The sequence below is a fragment of the Canis lupus genome, chromosome 1 (assembly GCF_011100685.1).
Source record: "Canis lupus familiaris isolate Mischka breed German Shepherd chromosome 1, alternate assembly UU_Cfam_GSD_1.0, whole genome shotgun sequence".
NCBI classification, from domain to species: Eukaryota; Metazoa; Chordata; class Mammalia; order Carnivora; family Canidae; genus Canis; species Canis lupus.
In genome coordinates, this window is record NC_049222.1 from 55,174,220 (window position 1) to 55,192,309 (window position 18,090).

Below are 18,090 nucleotides of genomic sequence, written 5' to 3' on the forward strand. Positions count from 1 at the left end.
GCTGCTAAAAATAGCCTTGACTTGTCACACACACCTGACGCACTTGTTCTAAAAAGTTACCATCAAATAAACATCAATAGACAGCAACACTCTTTCCCGTGCAGCTCTCCATGGAGTGTCAGCGGGCGCTGAGGACAGGTGCATTCAGGGGCAGAGCTCTGGGTGACACTCGGATCCTCTTTCTGATAAAGAAAGCTGAGTAACAGTCCCCTTCCATCCCTGCAGTAGGAAAAACAGGAACCGGCCAGGGTTCCTCACCCGGAAAATTCTTTATAGCCACCCATGTCAATAAACAGGTTATTTTTGTTTAAAAAGAGCAATGTAATGCATTCAGAAAGTTATTTATGGGAAACAGGAAAGCTCTAATGTGAAAGCCTGGTTGACTTTGATTAGGGACAATGGCGCTTTGAACACAGCGGGTGGACACATGGCAGAGACACTCCCAGGCGGGGACAGGGCCCGCCAGGTACACGTGCACATCAGTGGCCGCTGGTTCCAGCTGGTCCCAGATGGGGATGAATGGTTGGGGAGCCGACCCAGGGGAAGGCACAAGATCCCAGTGGTTACCACATTGATCCCAAGGGGACAGCAGGACACGAAGCCCAACAGGCACCCAGAACAATGGGTTGATGTCTTCGGAGGGAGGTTGGGGTGAGGAGAGGATTTAGGAACCAGGAAGCACCAAGTAGGATCTAGGAATACATTCAGGAGTTATTTATGGAAGTAACAGAACTCCTACTTGAAAGAGGCTGGAAGTGAACCAGAAATAAGCATCATGATCACAAAGAAACGTTTTAAAATTCATGCTTCTCCAAAACATTTCTGCATTAATACAGACACTTGCATATTGAACCAAGGTGAACAAATAAATGATTGCTGAGGTTCTAGGGCTTTCTTCTCTCTCCTCCCAGGCCCATGGCCGAGCTCTTGCTCACCACCTTCCTGAGGTTAGTGTCAGCACACACGCCTTCACTGGAAAGGATTCAGGGAGAAAGACGAGCGAGCACCTTAGGCAGGTGCATTGGGCTTGTCACTCACTGGCTCCCGACAGGTGAGGACCTGGGGGTCCCCACCCACCCTACCTTTAATCCCAGGCTTTAATCCCAGCCTGCTCCCTGGCCAGTCACTGCCTCGTGCTTCTCCCCTTCGTTCATAACTGCTTGTAACAATATTTACGGAGGGCCCTATATGCAAAAGGTCACCTAGGTAACAGAGCAGAAAGGCTGGACACACAGCAAGTCCCAGGCATCTGCCACTCCCAGAGGCAGGTGGTCTCCCCACGGGTAAGGAGGGTGCTGGTGCCTTCCTTCTTGGTAAGCCCAGAATACAGAGGACTCCCCAATAGGACAGGACACATGGGAAGCTAATGAAGCTTCCTTCTCTTTCTGATCCCATTTTCTGTTTTCCAGTTCTCCCCCAGCATTTTCCCAATTTTTCAGAATTTTTTGAACAGCCTTACTGTAAATCTGGAAGAATGCTTTCTTCTTCCTGTATCATTGCTGTTTCATTTTACCCTGTTTGATTTATGGCCATGGGGCTGGATTTTCTCAAATCTCTCCAGGTCCATAAAGGTCTCATCTGTTCCCTGACCTACATCTGCTTCTTCTGGGCCACCATTTGTTTGCTTCTCTCTGGAAGGTGAGGAAGCTGCCACGGTCCTCACAGAAAGCCGGGTAAGGGACCTGCTACACTCACATCTTCTCCTCTGGAGTTTTGGAACAGGCCTTCTCTGGGCTCTCCTGGAACCACAGTGGACTCACCTCCTGACGGGCAACTCCAACCTGTCATTTTGCTCCTGGAACCTTCATTGGCTCTTCACTCCCTATTATGTGTTCTAACTCCTCCCTCCATCGTGTAAAGTCATTTGAGATAAATCTCACCTGACCTCGCATATGACAATCCCAGACCCTTCCTGCTCCACCTGTCTGGGTGTCCCTGTGCTAAGCCCACCTGGAGCCAACTTCCCAGAACCCCTCTTTCTAAGACCTTCTGCCTCTTAACTCCATAGTGATCTCTGCTTCATATTCCCATGGCACCCAGCATTTTGCCGTGTGGACAGCACTCAGAACGTCTACGCGCTTATACTCCACCAGATTCAAATCATCTCCTTCAATTTACACCTTTATATGTAGCCTGTATGTTAAAGAAGCTAATGATTAGCTTCATGATTGAAGTACTTCTCTGGTGGTCTGTACGGTTTGGCTTATCAGTTGCTGAAGCCCCTGGAACTCAAGGAAGGCCCCTTTCATAACCCGACACATCATAAACATTTGCTAGAGAGACTGGTCTTCTCTTCAACCTAGGCTTCCTTAACCAGGGGAGAAATCTCTTGCTACAAATGTACTCAGTTCTACCAAACTCAGGGGCATTTCCAGATGGTCGTTGGCATACTTTTGAGAATGGCGGGGCCTGCACAGAAACAACCTCCAGGTGTGTCAACAACTCACCTCAGAGCGTGGGTGAAGTTGAGGTAGAGATGGTCAGCGCCAGCCGTCCTTCCAGGAGCTGAACAAGAGGTCAAGTGCTAATTTTCACACATGGTGCTGAGAGATGGAGAACACCAAGGCAGACACAGAGAAGGAGGTGCAAGGTCTAACCTTAGAGGAAAATAATACGCTTGTTCATATGGATTTTACCCACCAACAAGTAGGTGTTGATACTGCCCAACTTTTACTCTTTGAAAGGAAGGCAGATACATTATGGATTACATTATGATGATTAGAATTTGCCTCAAAATAATCTGGAATTGGTGTGGGGGGAGGGAAGTGGTAGGGGGGTAGATGCATAAATAAAACAAGACTGGCCTTTACTTAATAATTTTGAAATTATGTACCTGTGACAGATCCATGGAGATTTATCATATTCCTTTGTTCTGTATGTGCTCACAATTTTTACAATAAACTTCATTTTTTAAGAAGGGATTTAACCTCTCAAGCAAATGAGTATGGTTATAGATCGTTTGTAGAGTTTATACCTTTGAAAAATCTTCTGATACCAAAAGCATCTCAGAGCAGCATGAAATAATTCACGTCTAGAGCTGGTGTGCTCAGATGCAGCCGTGACCCTGGACACATATAACACTAATTTCATACGGAGGGCAACCCATACTTGTGTGGTATATGCCCCACTGACCCAGCACCGTGGCACAAAGCAAGTCTGTACCAAGTCACCTGTCCCACCTACGTCCCTCCACTTTCCAGCGATGCCATCTGCTCCTTACAAAGGCTGCTCCTGTGTTCAGGGCATGTCCTATCCCCTTCTTGTGTCTCCAGCCCTCCACTCGGGAATCAGATCCGTCCAAGCTGCCTTCCTCACGATGTGCGGCGAGTCTGGTGACATACGAAGCTGTACCCACAGTATCTTAGCCCCAAGGGTTCTCTTCTTTCCTTTGGATGCAATGGCAAGACTTGACTTTCTGCCTTCGACACTTCTCACCTTCATTTCATATAAGAAACTTTGGCTTTCCAAAGCATAAACTCTGCAAGGGGGGATAATGTCTTAATGTTTTTCCCAACAGGTGAGAGCATTTGTGAGGACTTTCCAGCTTACATCACCCTGATAGGGAGGAGTTCTTGTGGTTTGTGATTCATCCCTGGGAGTGGGAGGGTGAGGCAATGAATAAGAGATGCTGAGCTTCAGAGAGTCCTGCAGACCTGCAGGCGGGAAGCCGCCCAAAGGGGGTCGAAGATTGGCCTTTAATTCTACACTCCTTCATCTCGTGCTGCACCTCCAGACTCCCGTGTGTGGCAACACTCAACAGTCCAGCATCCAGCACATAGCTGGTGACGGCAGAGAACTTCTAAAGTTTGACCAAGGGTCACACACTCTAGGAACTGTGTGGATTTAGATGTCAATCCCCAAGTGGATCTTTGGTTATCATCACTAGTAGATGGAACCCTATTCGCTTGCCACAAATATTAATTTTATGGAATTTAGTTCATGTTACAAAACCTGGCCGACCAACCACCAGCACAAACACGCAACAAAATACTGGAGAATAAAGCTGCAAATGGTACGACAGTTCGGTGAGAGATGTTGCCTCTTAAGTCACAACACAACAAACAATAAACATTTTCACTTGCGTTTGCCTCCTAAGACAACGCGAACTGAGAAAACACAGGACAGCGTGGAGGACAGAGCCCAGGGAGGATGGTAGGGGAAGGCAGACTGTCTCCGACCAGTGAGCAGGGCAGCCAGATGGGAGGGTGTCCCGGCGCCAATGCCACATCCCCCGTCCCCAGTCGTGGTCCCCAGTCGTGCTGGGGAAAGGCCGGCCCAGCTGTGGCGGAACAGCCCCGTCCTTCCCTGTCGGCGCCTCGTCTCCCATCCCCTCCCCTCCTCAGTTCTGCAGCTAACAGCAAAGACAGAAGGAGCCGGGAAGACAGGCAGCCAGAAAGTAAAAGGGGGTAAACATCAGAGCAGGAAAGGAAGAACCTATTTTCTTTCTTGTCTATCAACCCGTAACGTAAAGAGTTCGAAAACTATGCAGACGTCTAAGCAGAAGCCCACAGCTTACAACACTGCGTAGGAGGGACCGTGGGGGAACCAGACGCCGTGCTCCAGACAAGGAGAAGCAGTGGGCCACACACGGCCTTCGCCATCCCGAGGACAGGTGATCCTCACGTCCCGGGCAAACTGCAGCAGGTGAGCTGGAAACACCCCAAACCCGGCATCGGCCGCGGGCAGCTGAACCCAGTGCCCTCTGCGTCCTAACCCAGGCACCGTGTCTCACGTCTGCCCCACACTCCGCATCTCCCCATCGGCCTGTCTCCAGCCCCCGCTCAGCTGCCGCCCAGGGCTGGCCACCCCTAGGGAGGCTGAGCCTTTCTCTGCCCCGACACCTGGGGTTCTGAGGACAGCAGGAGAACTGTGCCCCAGTGACCTCAGCCTCTGCTGCACCCTCCTCACACGACTCCATGCCTCAGAGCTGCACATCTTCTTAGTTTCTGCTCCAGAATTTGCTCTCAAAATGATAGGGTGGCCTGTGTCCCAGAGACAAAAGACCTCTCGACTTTCCCACCACGGGCCCCAGGATGCTCATGCGCTGACCCCCCAGTGTCCCTGGCTGGGAGTGCCCGTCCCTCAGGCCTCTTGCAAGGGGACCCAATACTCCGTCCTCCTGTGCAGGTCTCTCGAACCCCGTCACACCATTCTGTCCTAGGTGGTGGGCTTAGGTTTAAATCTTACGATGACAAATAAGAATATTAGAAGAAAAATTATGTACACAGCACATTGTTTGATCGTAAAATTTTGCTCATCTTAAATAGCATTCTAAGGTTTTCAGATGCCGCTTTTATGTTTAACCTACAGGCAATTTACCCAAGGAACACATTTCAAAACAAACTTCCACTCCAATAATTATAGGCAATAAAATGTACCAGCTTCTCCTTTTTAATTCATTAATGAATCGAGGAACATAAAAGCTCAATTAAAAACAAAGCGCATGCATCGCTTGGCTCTTTCAGTCTCGTTAATTTAATAAGACACTGGTGTTGAAGTGCTGCTGAAGGAAAATGGAATATCCTTGCTCTTTTTCCTGCTTGGGGTTCACCCTGGGCTCAGATCAGTCAATGAGGTCTGCTCACCGCGCTGCACTCAGAGCCCAGAGCCCCCAGTCAGTGCGGCTGGGAGCAGGGGTGAGAGGGAGAGCCGTGCGGGCAGGCCGGGGCTTGGGGCTCCGTGGCAGCACCCAGAGCCCATCTCAGGGTGAGAATAATGGGATCTGAGGTGAGCGCCCGGGACCCAGAGACAAAGGACACAGGGTTTGCACACCTACAGCAAGACCATTGATCAGAGACTCTCATGTGAACCCCACTGTCAGCAGACAGCACCTTGTTTATGTGTCCTCCGTGTTCTCAGACCTCCCTACTTCACAAGGACTTGCACTTCCCCCGCACCTGCAGCTTCTGGAAGGCTGTTAGTAATGCAAATCCCGACTTTTATGACCCAATCCATCAGCCAATCACTGTGAGTTTCAAAGTGACAAAACAGATGAGGACATTCAATGGGAGATGGACCAAAGGTCCTGTGGTGGGAGGACATCCGGCCCAGTTCTGTTCCTCTGGCTACACTCATGCAGGGTGGCTCTGGTCCGCACCCTGGGAGGCGCCCGCGCTGTCTCGTCCTGGCACCCGCAGCTCAGCTCTGACGTGCACCTCGGAGACCCCGCGCTCCAGGACCAGGCTCACAACCCAAGCACATGCACGTTCGACGGCCATCAACACCTCCACGCAGCTGTATGGATACGATGCATTTCTCAGATGTGTAAGACCTCAAAGCCTTTCATGTTATAAATTATGTGCAATCACGTTCTCCTGATTAGGAGTAAATATTGAAAAGGCAAGAAAGGTGATGATGTACTCCCAATCGAGCGACGAGCAAGTGAGAGACAAAATGTTTCCAGAGCCGGTGCATCATCTACAGACCACATTCCCTCAGTTCCAGAGAGCTGAAATGTTTAAAATGATCTCGTTAGTTTAAATGATTAGCTTTAAATTTGCCTTATTAATGATGTGGTCAGAGAATGTCAGGTTTCATTTGTAATAAATTAACGATTCACCTAGGAACGTTCAAGGACTATAGTACTTCCCTCCATGAATCAGCGCTTTACTGTGGGGATAATCACTGTCCCCTGATCACTATGTATATGCACAAATGCTGCCAGAGCATATCAGACCGAGAACAGAGAAGAGGAATGTGTTCCAGGCTCTTTAAACCTTCAGGGACCCAGATCTGCAGCTCAGATGGCGGAGCCAATCTCGCCTCCCTGAACGTGAGATGACGAGGGAACCAGCCGGTGCATGAATGGAAAGTGGCCGGTGGTGGGGGGAGCAGCTTGGGGGGCTAGTCCTTTGGGGGTCCCCAGCCTCTAAGGCACCGGGCCCCAGACTGGGTGAGGCACCCAGCGGCAGACTGTCCCCCGTCTTTCTCCTGAGCTTCTCCTGCACGTCGAGGCTGGGAACCCACCATTGTGCAGCAAAGGGTGGCAAGAGCCCGGGTTCCACCTCGGACTCTGTGTTCCGTGACGAGCTCCTGCCATCAGGCTGCAGTGGGGCAGAGGTCCTGGGAACCTGGCTCAGTGCCTCTCGGGCAGGGATGGGGTCTCGCGGGCGCTGCCCCCTCTTATCCCCAGCAGGACCTCTCAGATGCATCCTCATCTGCTAGACTCACTGCTAGAACTAGCCCCCACCTCCCACTTCCTTGCTGCCCCAAGCTCACGTGGGAGAACGGACAGAGTCACGGGCCCTGCGTCGTTACAAGCTGCTAGGAGCAAACTTCAGATTGGACCAGGGAGGGTTGTGAGTCAAATGAATCACCGGTTTTGTAGCTCCTACTCCGGACCAGCTTTTGCGAAGATCAGCTCTTGTAGAGCCTCACATTTCTAGGACTTCATTTCCCAGGGCAAAGATGAGCAATCTGGGACTGAGAAACCAGCCAGGGAGCTAGGGGGCTGGAGCAGCAGCAGTGGGGGGTCCGGCCTGGGTCCAGATGCTCTTCCGATGGCCACACCAGACTCCATGAGTGAGACAGACAAACGCAGTGGCCGTGACACAGGCTGGCTAGGACATGGCAGGGCGTGAGCGCCATGGTGCCTCCACCCCCTGCACCTCGGGTCCAGGGGCTTAGGGGAACATCTGCTGGACAGACTTAGGGCCCTTCCAGACACACGGAGGTGGGCTGAACTTCATCAGGCCGAGACACCCACCCTGCTGGAAAAGGATAGGGCCGCAGTTGGTCTCCAGCAGGGACTGGTCACAATGGGCGGGGATGTGTGGGCACTGCATCAAGCAACCCCCTCCTCCTGCCGTGGGACACCTGGCGAAGGCGGCTGTCCTCATCACTGGACGCACCCTTGAGCTCCTTCTGTGGTGCAGGTGGCAAGATGCTTCTGAATGAGCTTTGTGGAGGAAGCAGAGGGTCACTGCTGGACCTGCCGTGCGATGCTGGTGCCCACCAGAGAAACCCAGGCCAGCAGCATTGCAATGGCCACCGAAGCCCGTCCCCTGCTTACAGACTCGGTGTCATCCATGGCATTTCACTTGTCCTGGCTTTCACTTGTGCCCTCCCTTCCGCTCATTTGGCTCATCCTGTTCATCCTGTGAGACCTGTCACTTCCTCCATGAAGACCGCCTTGACTGACAGCAGGATCACACTCCTCTTGCCTGTGTCCTCACAACATCTAGGCCAGGGCCTCCAACTGTACTGTCCCTGTAGCTGGTGCTCATGCACATCCGCTGCCCTGACGGCCCCCGACACTAGGGCGAGGGGAGGCGTGCACACTCGCTGGGACAGCACACCATCTCCTTCATCGGTGGGTGGAAGGAGATAGGAAAGATGAAGAATCTGGTCAAGCAAAGGTACGAAAGGTCCAAGTCAGAGTGACAGAAGCCATGGGCCATGCCTGCCTGGCTTCCAGAAAATAAATGAGCCCACACTCTGCACCCACTTCGTTCCTGCCCAGCGCTGCTCCAGGCTGTGGAAATGTAGGCATGGTTGCACGGTGTCCTCGGCAGCCACTTCCATGGCTCTGATGAGGACACGAGGACAGCACGAGCAGCGGTCCCTGGGGAGGGCCCGACATACAGGAGCAGCTGGAGATGAGCATCGAGGCAGGGCCAGCGCCAGGCATTGTCATCACGCCCGATGTGAGGAGGAACACAGAGCTCCGAAGTGTCCCGAGAGCTACATGCCCAAGAGCCCGACGGCGGAAGGCTCCGGAATCCCGAACGCATGGTGCTGTGTGAGTGCCAGCCGCCAGCACCTTCCGACGTCGGGCACCTGTTGCGTGGCTGTGAAGGGCACCAGATCCACGGAGGCCAGAGGGATTTCCTGCCAGTGAAGCTCAAGAGGAAGGAGAAGGCAGTGTGAAGGCAAAGGGGTTCGCTAAAAACGTGTGTCGCTCTATTGGTGTCCATCTGCCTTCCCCGTATTTATCTCTCCATTAAGACAGTTTACTGGATTACTCAGATTACAAGAATCCAGTACATTTTATTGGCTCAGATTGGCTTGCTAAGCTTTGATTTTCTGTGAAGAGCAAGTGGAGAATGTTCAGAGTTTGCAAACATTTAAAGAAAGGGCAGGATCTCCCTCATGCAGCAGAACCAGCCCGTGGACCTGGTGCCACGTGAAAGGTTACGGGGTTTTTGCACTAGTGGTGAGCATGGCCGGAGGGGAACGGGCACTCAGCAGCGTTCCTCTAGGAGGGCGTGAGCTGCTGAGAAAGATCGAAGCCCCACAAGGCGGGAATGAGACCTGTAAGACTCACTCAGTGACACCAAGGCCACCACCTACCACTGGGCGGGGCGGGGGTGGGGTGGGGTGTGTGTGGTGTGTTCACAGGGCTTCTGCACACGTTCTGATAGCCCATGTGAGCAGAGCAGGATGGGAGGGCGAGGGTGGGAGGGCTCCAAAGTCAGGAGAAATGACACCCAAGGCTTTAGCTGGGGTCTCTGCAGGCAGAAGCCCTGGCAGGGATTCCCGGGTCTCCTGTGACACTTGGTGTCATCACTCTCTTCTGACTGCCTTTCAAACTCTGTAGGCGTGTTGGACCCAGTCACTAAAGCTCGGTGCCAGTGATTTTTCTTTTTTTCTGCGGGGGTAGCTGGAGGGGTGCTGAGCTCTGCAGCAGTTCACACCCACTGTGGACACAGGGACACCGGGGCCAGAGACGGGGAGGCTGAGGGGCACAGCTGGAAGTCTCTCTGACCCCCGCCCAGGCCAGCCCCGACTTGGCCGCCCACCTAGTCAGGGGATAACACCCTACTGTGAGAGCCACACGGGTGATGGGGTAACTCCTAAGGGAACCGGCGACGAGGAGCCAACATGAAGTCACTTTGTCCAAGTCCATTTATGGCCACTTAGCAAAGAGCGGAACCGGGAAGCAACATGTCACCACTGGGCTCTGAGGAATAAGAGGAGGCTGAGCAAACGGCATGTAGCGTCCCTTCTGTGTGTGAAATGACACGTGGGCCGACGGAGGAAACAGAATATGGCTGGAATCATGATTCCACCTAAGGTCTAGGACATGCCCAGGTTAGCTACACAGCACAATGTTGTAGGAGAGGCAGCTTCCGAGCAGTTTCTAGGCACACCTGCGTGTGCACATGGAAACACATGACCTTCTCACCCCTACTCTCCTCATTCGGAACGTGAGGCAACACCTGCACCACCCTCCCAAGAATTACGGGGATCAAGTGGATTATTTTGTGTGGAGCACTTAAAACAGTGCCTGGCACATGACAAAGGTCCTCTTTCCAACGGGGAGTTAGAAGCTGGGATCTCAAAGGAACCATGCATCTTACCAGAACTCCTCCACTTTCCAGATTTATTTATTTATTTATTTTTCACTTTCCAGATTTAAAACCAAAGGTCTGAGGAGCTAAACTGACTCTGTCAGCATCACCGGCGTGGTTAATTAGGGAGGCATGTGGGGCGAGAGCACGTTTGTCACGGCTGCTGTGGGAGGAAGGATCAGAACTGGAAGGTGGAGAGGAAATGGATCAGTGCAGGTATCAGGGGGTTCTCGGAGCTGGAGACATGAGTCAGCCCCTGTACACACTGATACACACCTGCACGGACCCACACATCTACACATACCAGCACACCTGCACACACTTGCATGCACACCTGCACACACACACTCCTGCACATCTGTACACATCTGTGTGCACACACCTACACATACCTGCATGCAAACACACCTGCATACATGCATGCCCCCCTCACCTGCATGCACACCAAACATATCTATGTAAACACATGCACACCTGTATAAACACATGTACTTACACACATGCACAACTGCACATACCTACACATGCACATCTGCATACATGCCTGTACACCTGCACACATCTGTGTGTACACACACCTGCATGAAAACATACCTGCACACACACATACCTGCACGCAAACACACCTGCACACATGCATACCTGCACACACAATGCACACCTCCACATACCTATACATGCACATCTGCATACATGCCTGTACATCTGCACACGTATGTGTACACATACCTGTACACAAACACACCTACACACATAGATACCTGCAAACACACATGCACACCTACACATACCTACCCATGCACATCTGCATACATGCTTGCACATCTGCAAATGTGTTTGCACACACCTGCACGTACACCCACACACATCTGTGTTTTACACATGCATACCTGTATAAACACACATGCCTGCATGCACACATGTAGCCCACAGCCCCCAAGAAGTCACAAGCAGGAAGAGAGCTTGGATGTCTCCCCGAGTAAGCAGGTCAGGACTCATGATGCAGAAGGAACATGAAGATGAAGGCAGAGGCTGAAGATAAATGAAGACACTCAAATCCATGGGAATTATAGGGTAAGTGTGACTCTAATGAGAAGAGAAGGCCGAGCCACATGGATCATGCATGGCGCCTCCCTGGCACAGGACAGGCCACAGGGAGCCGGGGCCCCTGCACAGCGCACTTCCCTTCCAGCCCCAGGCCCTGTACACCGACACTGCCCAGCCTTCCTGGCTTCCTGGGGGGACCTGTCTCCCCTGCTCAGAGCATCTCACTCATCCGAGCGGCTGGGACTAGGGTTTCCTGAGAAGGAAACTGTGCATTTCGACAGTGCCTGGTGTCCAAACACGGTCCAGAGGAGCCCTTCCAAACTCTGTGACAACACGGCGTGCTCACCGCTTCACGTGCTCATCTCGCCGTGGAGACCTCCCCTGCCTGCGACATCCATCAGGCCCGGCTCCTCTTGAGGGAAGGGGCTCCTTCTGCCTGCAGGTCTCAGACAGCATCTGTTCCTAAAAGGCACAGCTGCCTGAATGAGCCTCGCTCCGCTGGCCAGCTTTTCACCCCAGCGCTTTCCTTTCAAATGACCCACATTTCCTGGGAAAAGAGCTGTCCGGCCTTCCTCTCTGCACACATCAGTGGACGGGGGCACTTTGGAGGCGTAAAGATGCATCTCAGTGTCTTCAGTGAGAACAGCCAGGCCTTCCGCCCCAAGCTGACCCCACGGCCACCTCCCTTCCACTGGCGTCTGGGCCAGCGCCACTGCTGGACGTGGGCCGCTACTCCAGCAATGTCCTCTCACGAAAGACATTTGTTCTCCCAACCCCATGGGCCTCCTGTTTCTACGTGGATTTATGGTGTCTCTTTGCTTCTGTGGAAGGGCCGGTTCTCTTCCCTCCAACAGACCTCACATGTGAATTCACACAAAGGAGTCCGGGACCCGCAACACGATCGCCACGTGCTCCTGCCATGTCTTCAGGGAAATCTCCGACGGCAGCCTCTGTGTGCACCTGCCACACGTGCCTGTGTCTGTGTCTCCTCAGTATGACAGGGAAAGAGTAAAAACATGTGCAGGGGATACACACAGTGAACATCTACGTGAATGCGCCAGGAACAGGAACATGGAGGAGAGAGGAGGGGAGGCGGGCAGGAGGGGAGGGGAGGCCATCCCACTGTTCAGAGTTCCCAGTGCACATCCAGGGGCGGTCCTCCCAGCTGTGCCCTCAGACCCGCGGGCCCTGCTGGCCCTCTGCAGGTGACACGCCCGGGGCTGGCTGGCTGGACCCCACAGGACCAGTGTGGGGAACTGAGGACAGCCGTGTGAGCTCGCGGCTAGAATGCTGTGGGGTTAAATGCTCCCACACATCATAGGTAAATATTTGGAAACTGAACAAAACTGCCCACCTGTAGCTATGAGGTGGGCTCGGCGGCAGCACCTTCTCTGTGTAGGGCTGAGCCCAGCGCCCCTGCGCGCTTTGCCAGGACATGGGCGTCCATCTGCTGCCACGCTGCAGAGAGAGGTCTCGGGACAGTGACTCACATGATGCTGAGGTAGGAACTCCGGCCGCTCCGAGGCTGCTGGCCTCGCTGGGGGAGCCGGGGAATCCTGGCTGTGGCCCTCCCCGTGGAGGGGCCCGTCCAGGGAGGGGCGCCGTGAGCGCGAGCAGTGGTTTATCTCTGCGCCATGGTCGCACCAGGCCCTCACATGGTCACATCGGTCGTTCGCATCCACTGTGGATTCCCAGAAGCCCTCCCCCTGGGCGCGTACATAAATCCACTCCCACGGGCAGTGCGTCCATGTATCCACAGGCAGCCCACGAGAACAGCGAAGCAGCCCTTGCCATTCTGCAGAATCAGCACACATCTGCCCATTCCTCGACACAGAGCATCCCAGCCGTCAGCTCAGAAAGCCAAACAGGATTCCCAGCCAACGTCTGTCAGGAAGTCAGACACGCTGTGCCTCTGCTGCCAGAATTATGTCTGGGTGGCCGCACACAGCTCCACGCAGTCCTCAGGATCCTTACCAGAGAGAGCACCTGCTCAGTGGTAGGAGACACCCCATGAGCCCCACTTGTCCATCTCCAGGCCAGTGTCCTTCACGCACCACACGGCTGTCCCATCTGTGCATGAGTGAGGCACACGTTCCCTCCCCATGGAGGGCTGCCCGGGGCCTGGGCTCTGCAACTGGCCTCATGGTCACACCCCCAGCCTCACCGCCGGCTGGGTAGCTGGGCAACTCACCCCATCCAGGAGGCCTCGGGATTCTCATCCACAAAATGGACACAGAACTGCCACCGAACAAATAGTGCTGCTCTGGGGTCAGCCCTGCCAGGGCCTCATTTTAGACTTGAGTGACCACGTGTACAAGTGACGTGTTTGGGCTGAAGACAGGGTTACCTGTTCTTTCCATTTCATCAGGGAAGTCTCTCCAACAGAGGCCTCCAAGCATTCCTGCCATGGACGGGTATTCCCTAAGTGTCTTATCTGGCACTTATATCTCAATTACTGTGTTTTATAAAGAACATTAACTAAATGAAGACATTGAATAAATGCTTGGTTAGCTTGGTCATGAACAGTGCACGGCATCTGTGGGTTTATAGAATATATCCTTCATGGTTTTATGACATGATAATAAAAGTAAAAAATTTAAGGGGCATCTGGGTGGCTCAGTGGTTGAGCATCTGCCTTCGACTCAGGGCATGATCCCAGGGTCCTGGGATTGAGTCCTGCATCGGGCTCCCCACAGGGAGCCTGCTTCTCCCTCTGCTTGTGTCTGCTTCTCTCTGTGTGTCTCTCATGGATAAATAAATAAAATCTTTTTTTTTTTAAGTAAAAATTTTAAAAACATTTTAGGTGCTAGCAGATCTGGGTGTCGACAGCTCATTTTGGGAAACCTGCACTCTGTCCTGAGATACACAAATGTCTGTGACACGCAACAGGTGTGGAAACCAAGCAAAGAGAAAGCAGGTGACACAGGAACCACCTGCTCAGTGTGCAGGGTGGGCCCAGGCCTCCAAGGCCCTGTCGAATTCCTTCCTTTCTTCCCTTCTGTTTTCATGGCTCCAGCAGCACAGGTCTCCCTCACCTGTGGTTCTGAATGGACTTCCAGGTGTCAATCTCTCTGCACAGACCCGTGTGAGGCCCGCCAGGCTGATATTCCCAAATAACTGCTTCTGTGTCCCTCCACACCTAGCGGCCCCCTCTGCACCTGCCCCCACACCTGCGTACCTGCTGTCGGTCTGTATCGTTGCAGGGGCCAGGGGGTTAGACCCCCTCCACGATGCTTCCTTCACCACTGTGCCTACTCCACCCCACATTTTATCTGTTCCCTGTTATTACCACACTGTGCACGGCACACCCGGCCCTCCAAAATCGTTTCTCTTCAAAGGGATTGGAGGCCCCACGGGTTTGAGGCAAAGGTGCATTCCAAGTAACCATGCTAAGTATGTTTCTGGCATTTTCTTACCCAGGCATTTACTTGTTTATCCACAGATTGGAATAGGACATTAAGAATCCCAGAAGGCTAGTAGGAAGCTGGCCAGGGCACAGGCCCCCCGCCCCCGATGAGTAGCCACGGACCAATGAAAAGTCATCCTCGTAAGTGAGACCAGTAACAGGACAGGGAATCACGTGTGGGGAGAGCGAATTACAAATTATTAAAGACACGATTACATCGAAAGGCATCTCAGAGAGGGACTAGCGAGCTGGGCATGAGGGACCTCGCGGTGACATCCCACAGAGCCAGCCTGGACTGTCACCTGCCAGCACCCGCCGTCTCAGAGGAGGAGGAGAATGTGGGATAAAGTAAGCAGAGAAAGACCAGGGTGAGGACAGAAGTGTGAGAAAAAGGGGAAAGGAGCAAACACGGCTCAGCCTCCTACCTTGCGCCGCCAGCTCTGGTTCAACTAAAATCTCCCCTTGCTGAAAAGCAAGCACGGCAGCGCGAGGCCCGAAGGTGGGCCGGGATGCACAGTGCCCGGCGCCAGCCAGCTCAAGGGCGAGATCGAATAACGTCGGGCAGAGAACGGACGCGACGCAGGACGGGCCCCTCGTGCAAGCCAAAGTTTAAAGAAAAACAGAAATAACGGAGAACGCGTTTGCACCTAAACAAAGAAAAACACAAGAAAAGCGAATGCTTCCAGAAAATCACATGCCGTCTCGTATCAAATATTAAGCGAGGGTGGGGGAAAGGTTACAAATGTCACGGATGACTTTGAAGCACGAGTCCCTAAGGGGCTGGCAGTCCCGGCTCCCGATGCAAAGCGCCCTGGTGAAAACAGAACGGAAGGTACTTACTAACAGAGCCCCATAGAACTTCGAGAAGGCTTGCCGGAAGCGAGAAAGCATAGTGCCCGGGTCAGCGACCAGGGCCCCCAACCCGGGAGCCACCGGCTCCTCCTCCTCCTGGTGGAGCGTCGCCCCCTCCACGTGTCAGAGCAAAGCTCCCCGCGCAGAGGCCGATCCTCACCGGGCGGCATCCGAGAGCTGCGGGCAAGACGACGGTGAACCAGAACCGCTTTTAGTGGCTGACCTAATCCGACACCTCGGGGTCATTTACTTAATATAGGGACTGCCGTTTCCACTGGGTGGCAAGTTAGCAAGGTTGGCCACCTGTTCTGCTGCGCGTGTGCCCAGCCCGAGGGGAGCCCGGATCAGACGAGCCGCTAACGCCGTGCCAGTGGCGGTGGGGGCAGGACGCACACGGTCGGCGGGGAGGCGCCGGATCCCAGCTCGGACGGGGCTGCCAAACCCGCGTGATGCTCCTTCCACCGCCTGGGAGGCCACGGGGCAGGTGGCCCGGGACGTGATTGTTCTGGTCCTTAGCATTGTTTCCATGCATTCTTTTCCGGACGCTCTATTTTTGTCATTTTCAGACTCTGATCTCCGTGAACCCTTGGTAGGGCCTCTGCTAACGAAACCTAAAACCGGGAGAATGTGAGCCATGCACCAGCGCCACGCGGCTTAATTGCAAAGCCACAAAGATTCCCTGTTCCTGTGTCCGATGGCTGTCCTTGGCCTCCCCACATCAGATCCTCTCTCCAAACCTCCGGCCACAGATATCCAAAGTGGACTCACACTGTTCATGAAGTGGCCTCAGCAGTTTCGTGATGATGGAGTTTTTAAAAAGAAACGTCTATACCATTCGTGTCCACCCCACGGCTCCTTGGAGGGACGCGGTTGGCTGCTTTAACGTGATGAGCTGCTTTCCCTGTTAACCCATTTGACACTTCCAGCCGTCCCCACCAGGTCCCTTGTCTGTGCTTTCCCAAATAGCAGCTAACTTGGTGTTAGCAATTTTGGAGAGAAAGCCAAGAAAAATAGGAGAAATGCACACACAAAAAAGTTCACGGATGCGTGCTCTTGCTTAGACACACCTCTTAGCTCAAAGTGACTGAGCTGGTTTGCTGAGGGAAGGAGGGGTCAGGACCTCAGCCTACATGCCCTTCATTATTAATGTCACTCTGTCCCCCCGCCCCGCCCCCCACCCCCCGCCAAGGGCTTCTGCTCCCGTTTGTGATTCTCACCATTCTGTTGAATGACAAAATTAATAAACATCTCTCTCACGCGTCATTGCACATTGTTGCTCGTTGGGAATCTGTGTGCCATTTTTAACAAGAAGACAGAGAATATCTTCATGTCCCTGAATCTCCACAAAGGGGTGGCCCGTCCAAGTGCTCTTCACCCCACACAGCTTATCTGCCACATGGAGACCCAGAAACCAAAGAAGGAATTTCCTTCAGCAAGTCAGGCCTCTGCAGAAACCACCTGCTCAGCCTCGTGTTCAGGTGATCGCTGAGGTCAGGAGAACGGGCGTTTCTTCTGGAGGAATTTGCTGAGAATCTCCCCGTTTGGACCCGCCCGTCTGCTCACGGCCTTCCAATGCAATGAAGTCACTGTCACCGCAACCACTGATGTCGCTAACCCGCTCAGCTGGGGAGAGATTTCTAGTAATGTTCCAGCTGAAGACAGGTGCCAAGGGTGGCCTTGCAGGGGTTCCGCTCCCATCTTATGAGGGCGTGCCTGGGTGGGGTGACAATGTAGGTCCTTGGAATCACAATTCCATGACCCTGGAGGGTAGGGCGTGCTTCAGCCCTGCTGTGGGGACCCCTGACCACCAGGTGGCCTAACTACCATCCACACACTGCTAAATGCAAACTGTGTCTCTGGCTGCCCGGTGTCCTCGAGCTCCAGAAATCTGTACCAGCCACCTGCTGATGGAGGCCCTGGTGTCCAGCAGGCAGCATGGCCCCCAGGGCCCCACAGTGGTTCCCCCTCCCCCACTCACTGCTGTGCCCCCGACTGCCATGGCCATGGCACGTCCTCCACCCCATTACTCGGGCCCAAACAAGGGCCAGCTGTTTGGGGTCTTTGGCTTTCATTCATGCACTGACTCAGTCTCCTTGTTGTGTCCTTAGATCCACCATCCTGTGTACCTGTATGTCCCTTGATGTCTGCAGCAGTGCGCCCCGGGGCCCTCCATTTCCTGTCCAGTCATCCGTTCTCCACAGTGTGACCAGATGGACTTAAAAATCTCTCAGGCCTCTGTCATCCTCAGTCCCTCATCCTCACCTCTACCCCTGTGGCAGGGATTTTCCGACCTGGAACACCTCTCCTCCAGCATCCTTGGTCTGGCCTACTTCCTCCCTGCTTCCAGGTGCAGAGAGAGTTCCAGGGGGTGTGAGGTCCCAGTCCTTTCTACCTCTGGGGTGTCCTGGGTTACCCTGTATGGCCATAGTTGTCCTGGTCTGTATCCCCACTGGCCTTTAGGGGACCAGGGGAGTGCCTTGCCTGCTCTGCATA

At 53.5% G+C, this 18,090-nt stretch overlaps 1 protein-coding gene across 3 annotated transcripts in view; it reads right to left on the reverse strand.

The window, feature by feature from the left end:
- RPS6KA2 (ribosomal protein S6 kinase A2) overlaps positions 1-18,090 on the reverse strand; it is a 345,143-nt gene that overhangs the window by 210,674 nt on the left and 116,379 nt on the right. Inside the window, exon 1 of one of the 3 annotated variants that reach the window (XM_038526530.1) lies at positions 15,586-15,651. The exons of the other annotated variants lie outside the window; for them this stretch is intronic. Coding sequence (XP_038382458.1) covers positions 15,586-15,636 — 51 coding nt within the window. The 5' untranslated portion in view covers positions 15,637-15,651. Of the gene's footprint in view, positions 1-15,585; positions 15,652-18,090 lie in introns of those variants that run through there. 3 annotated transcript variants of the gene reach the window in all.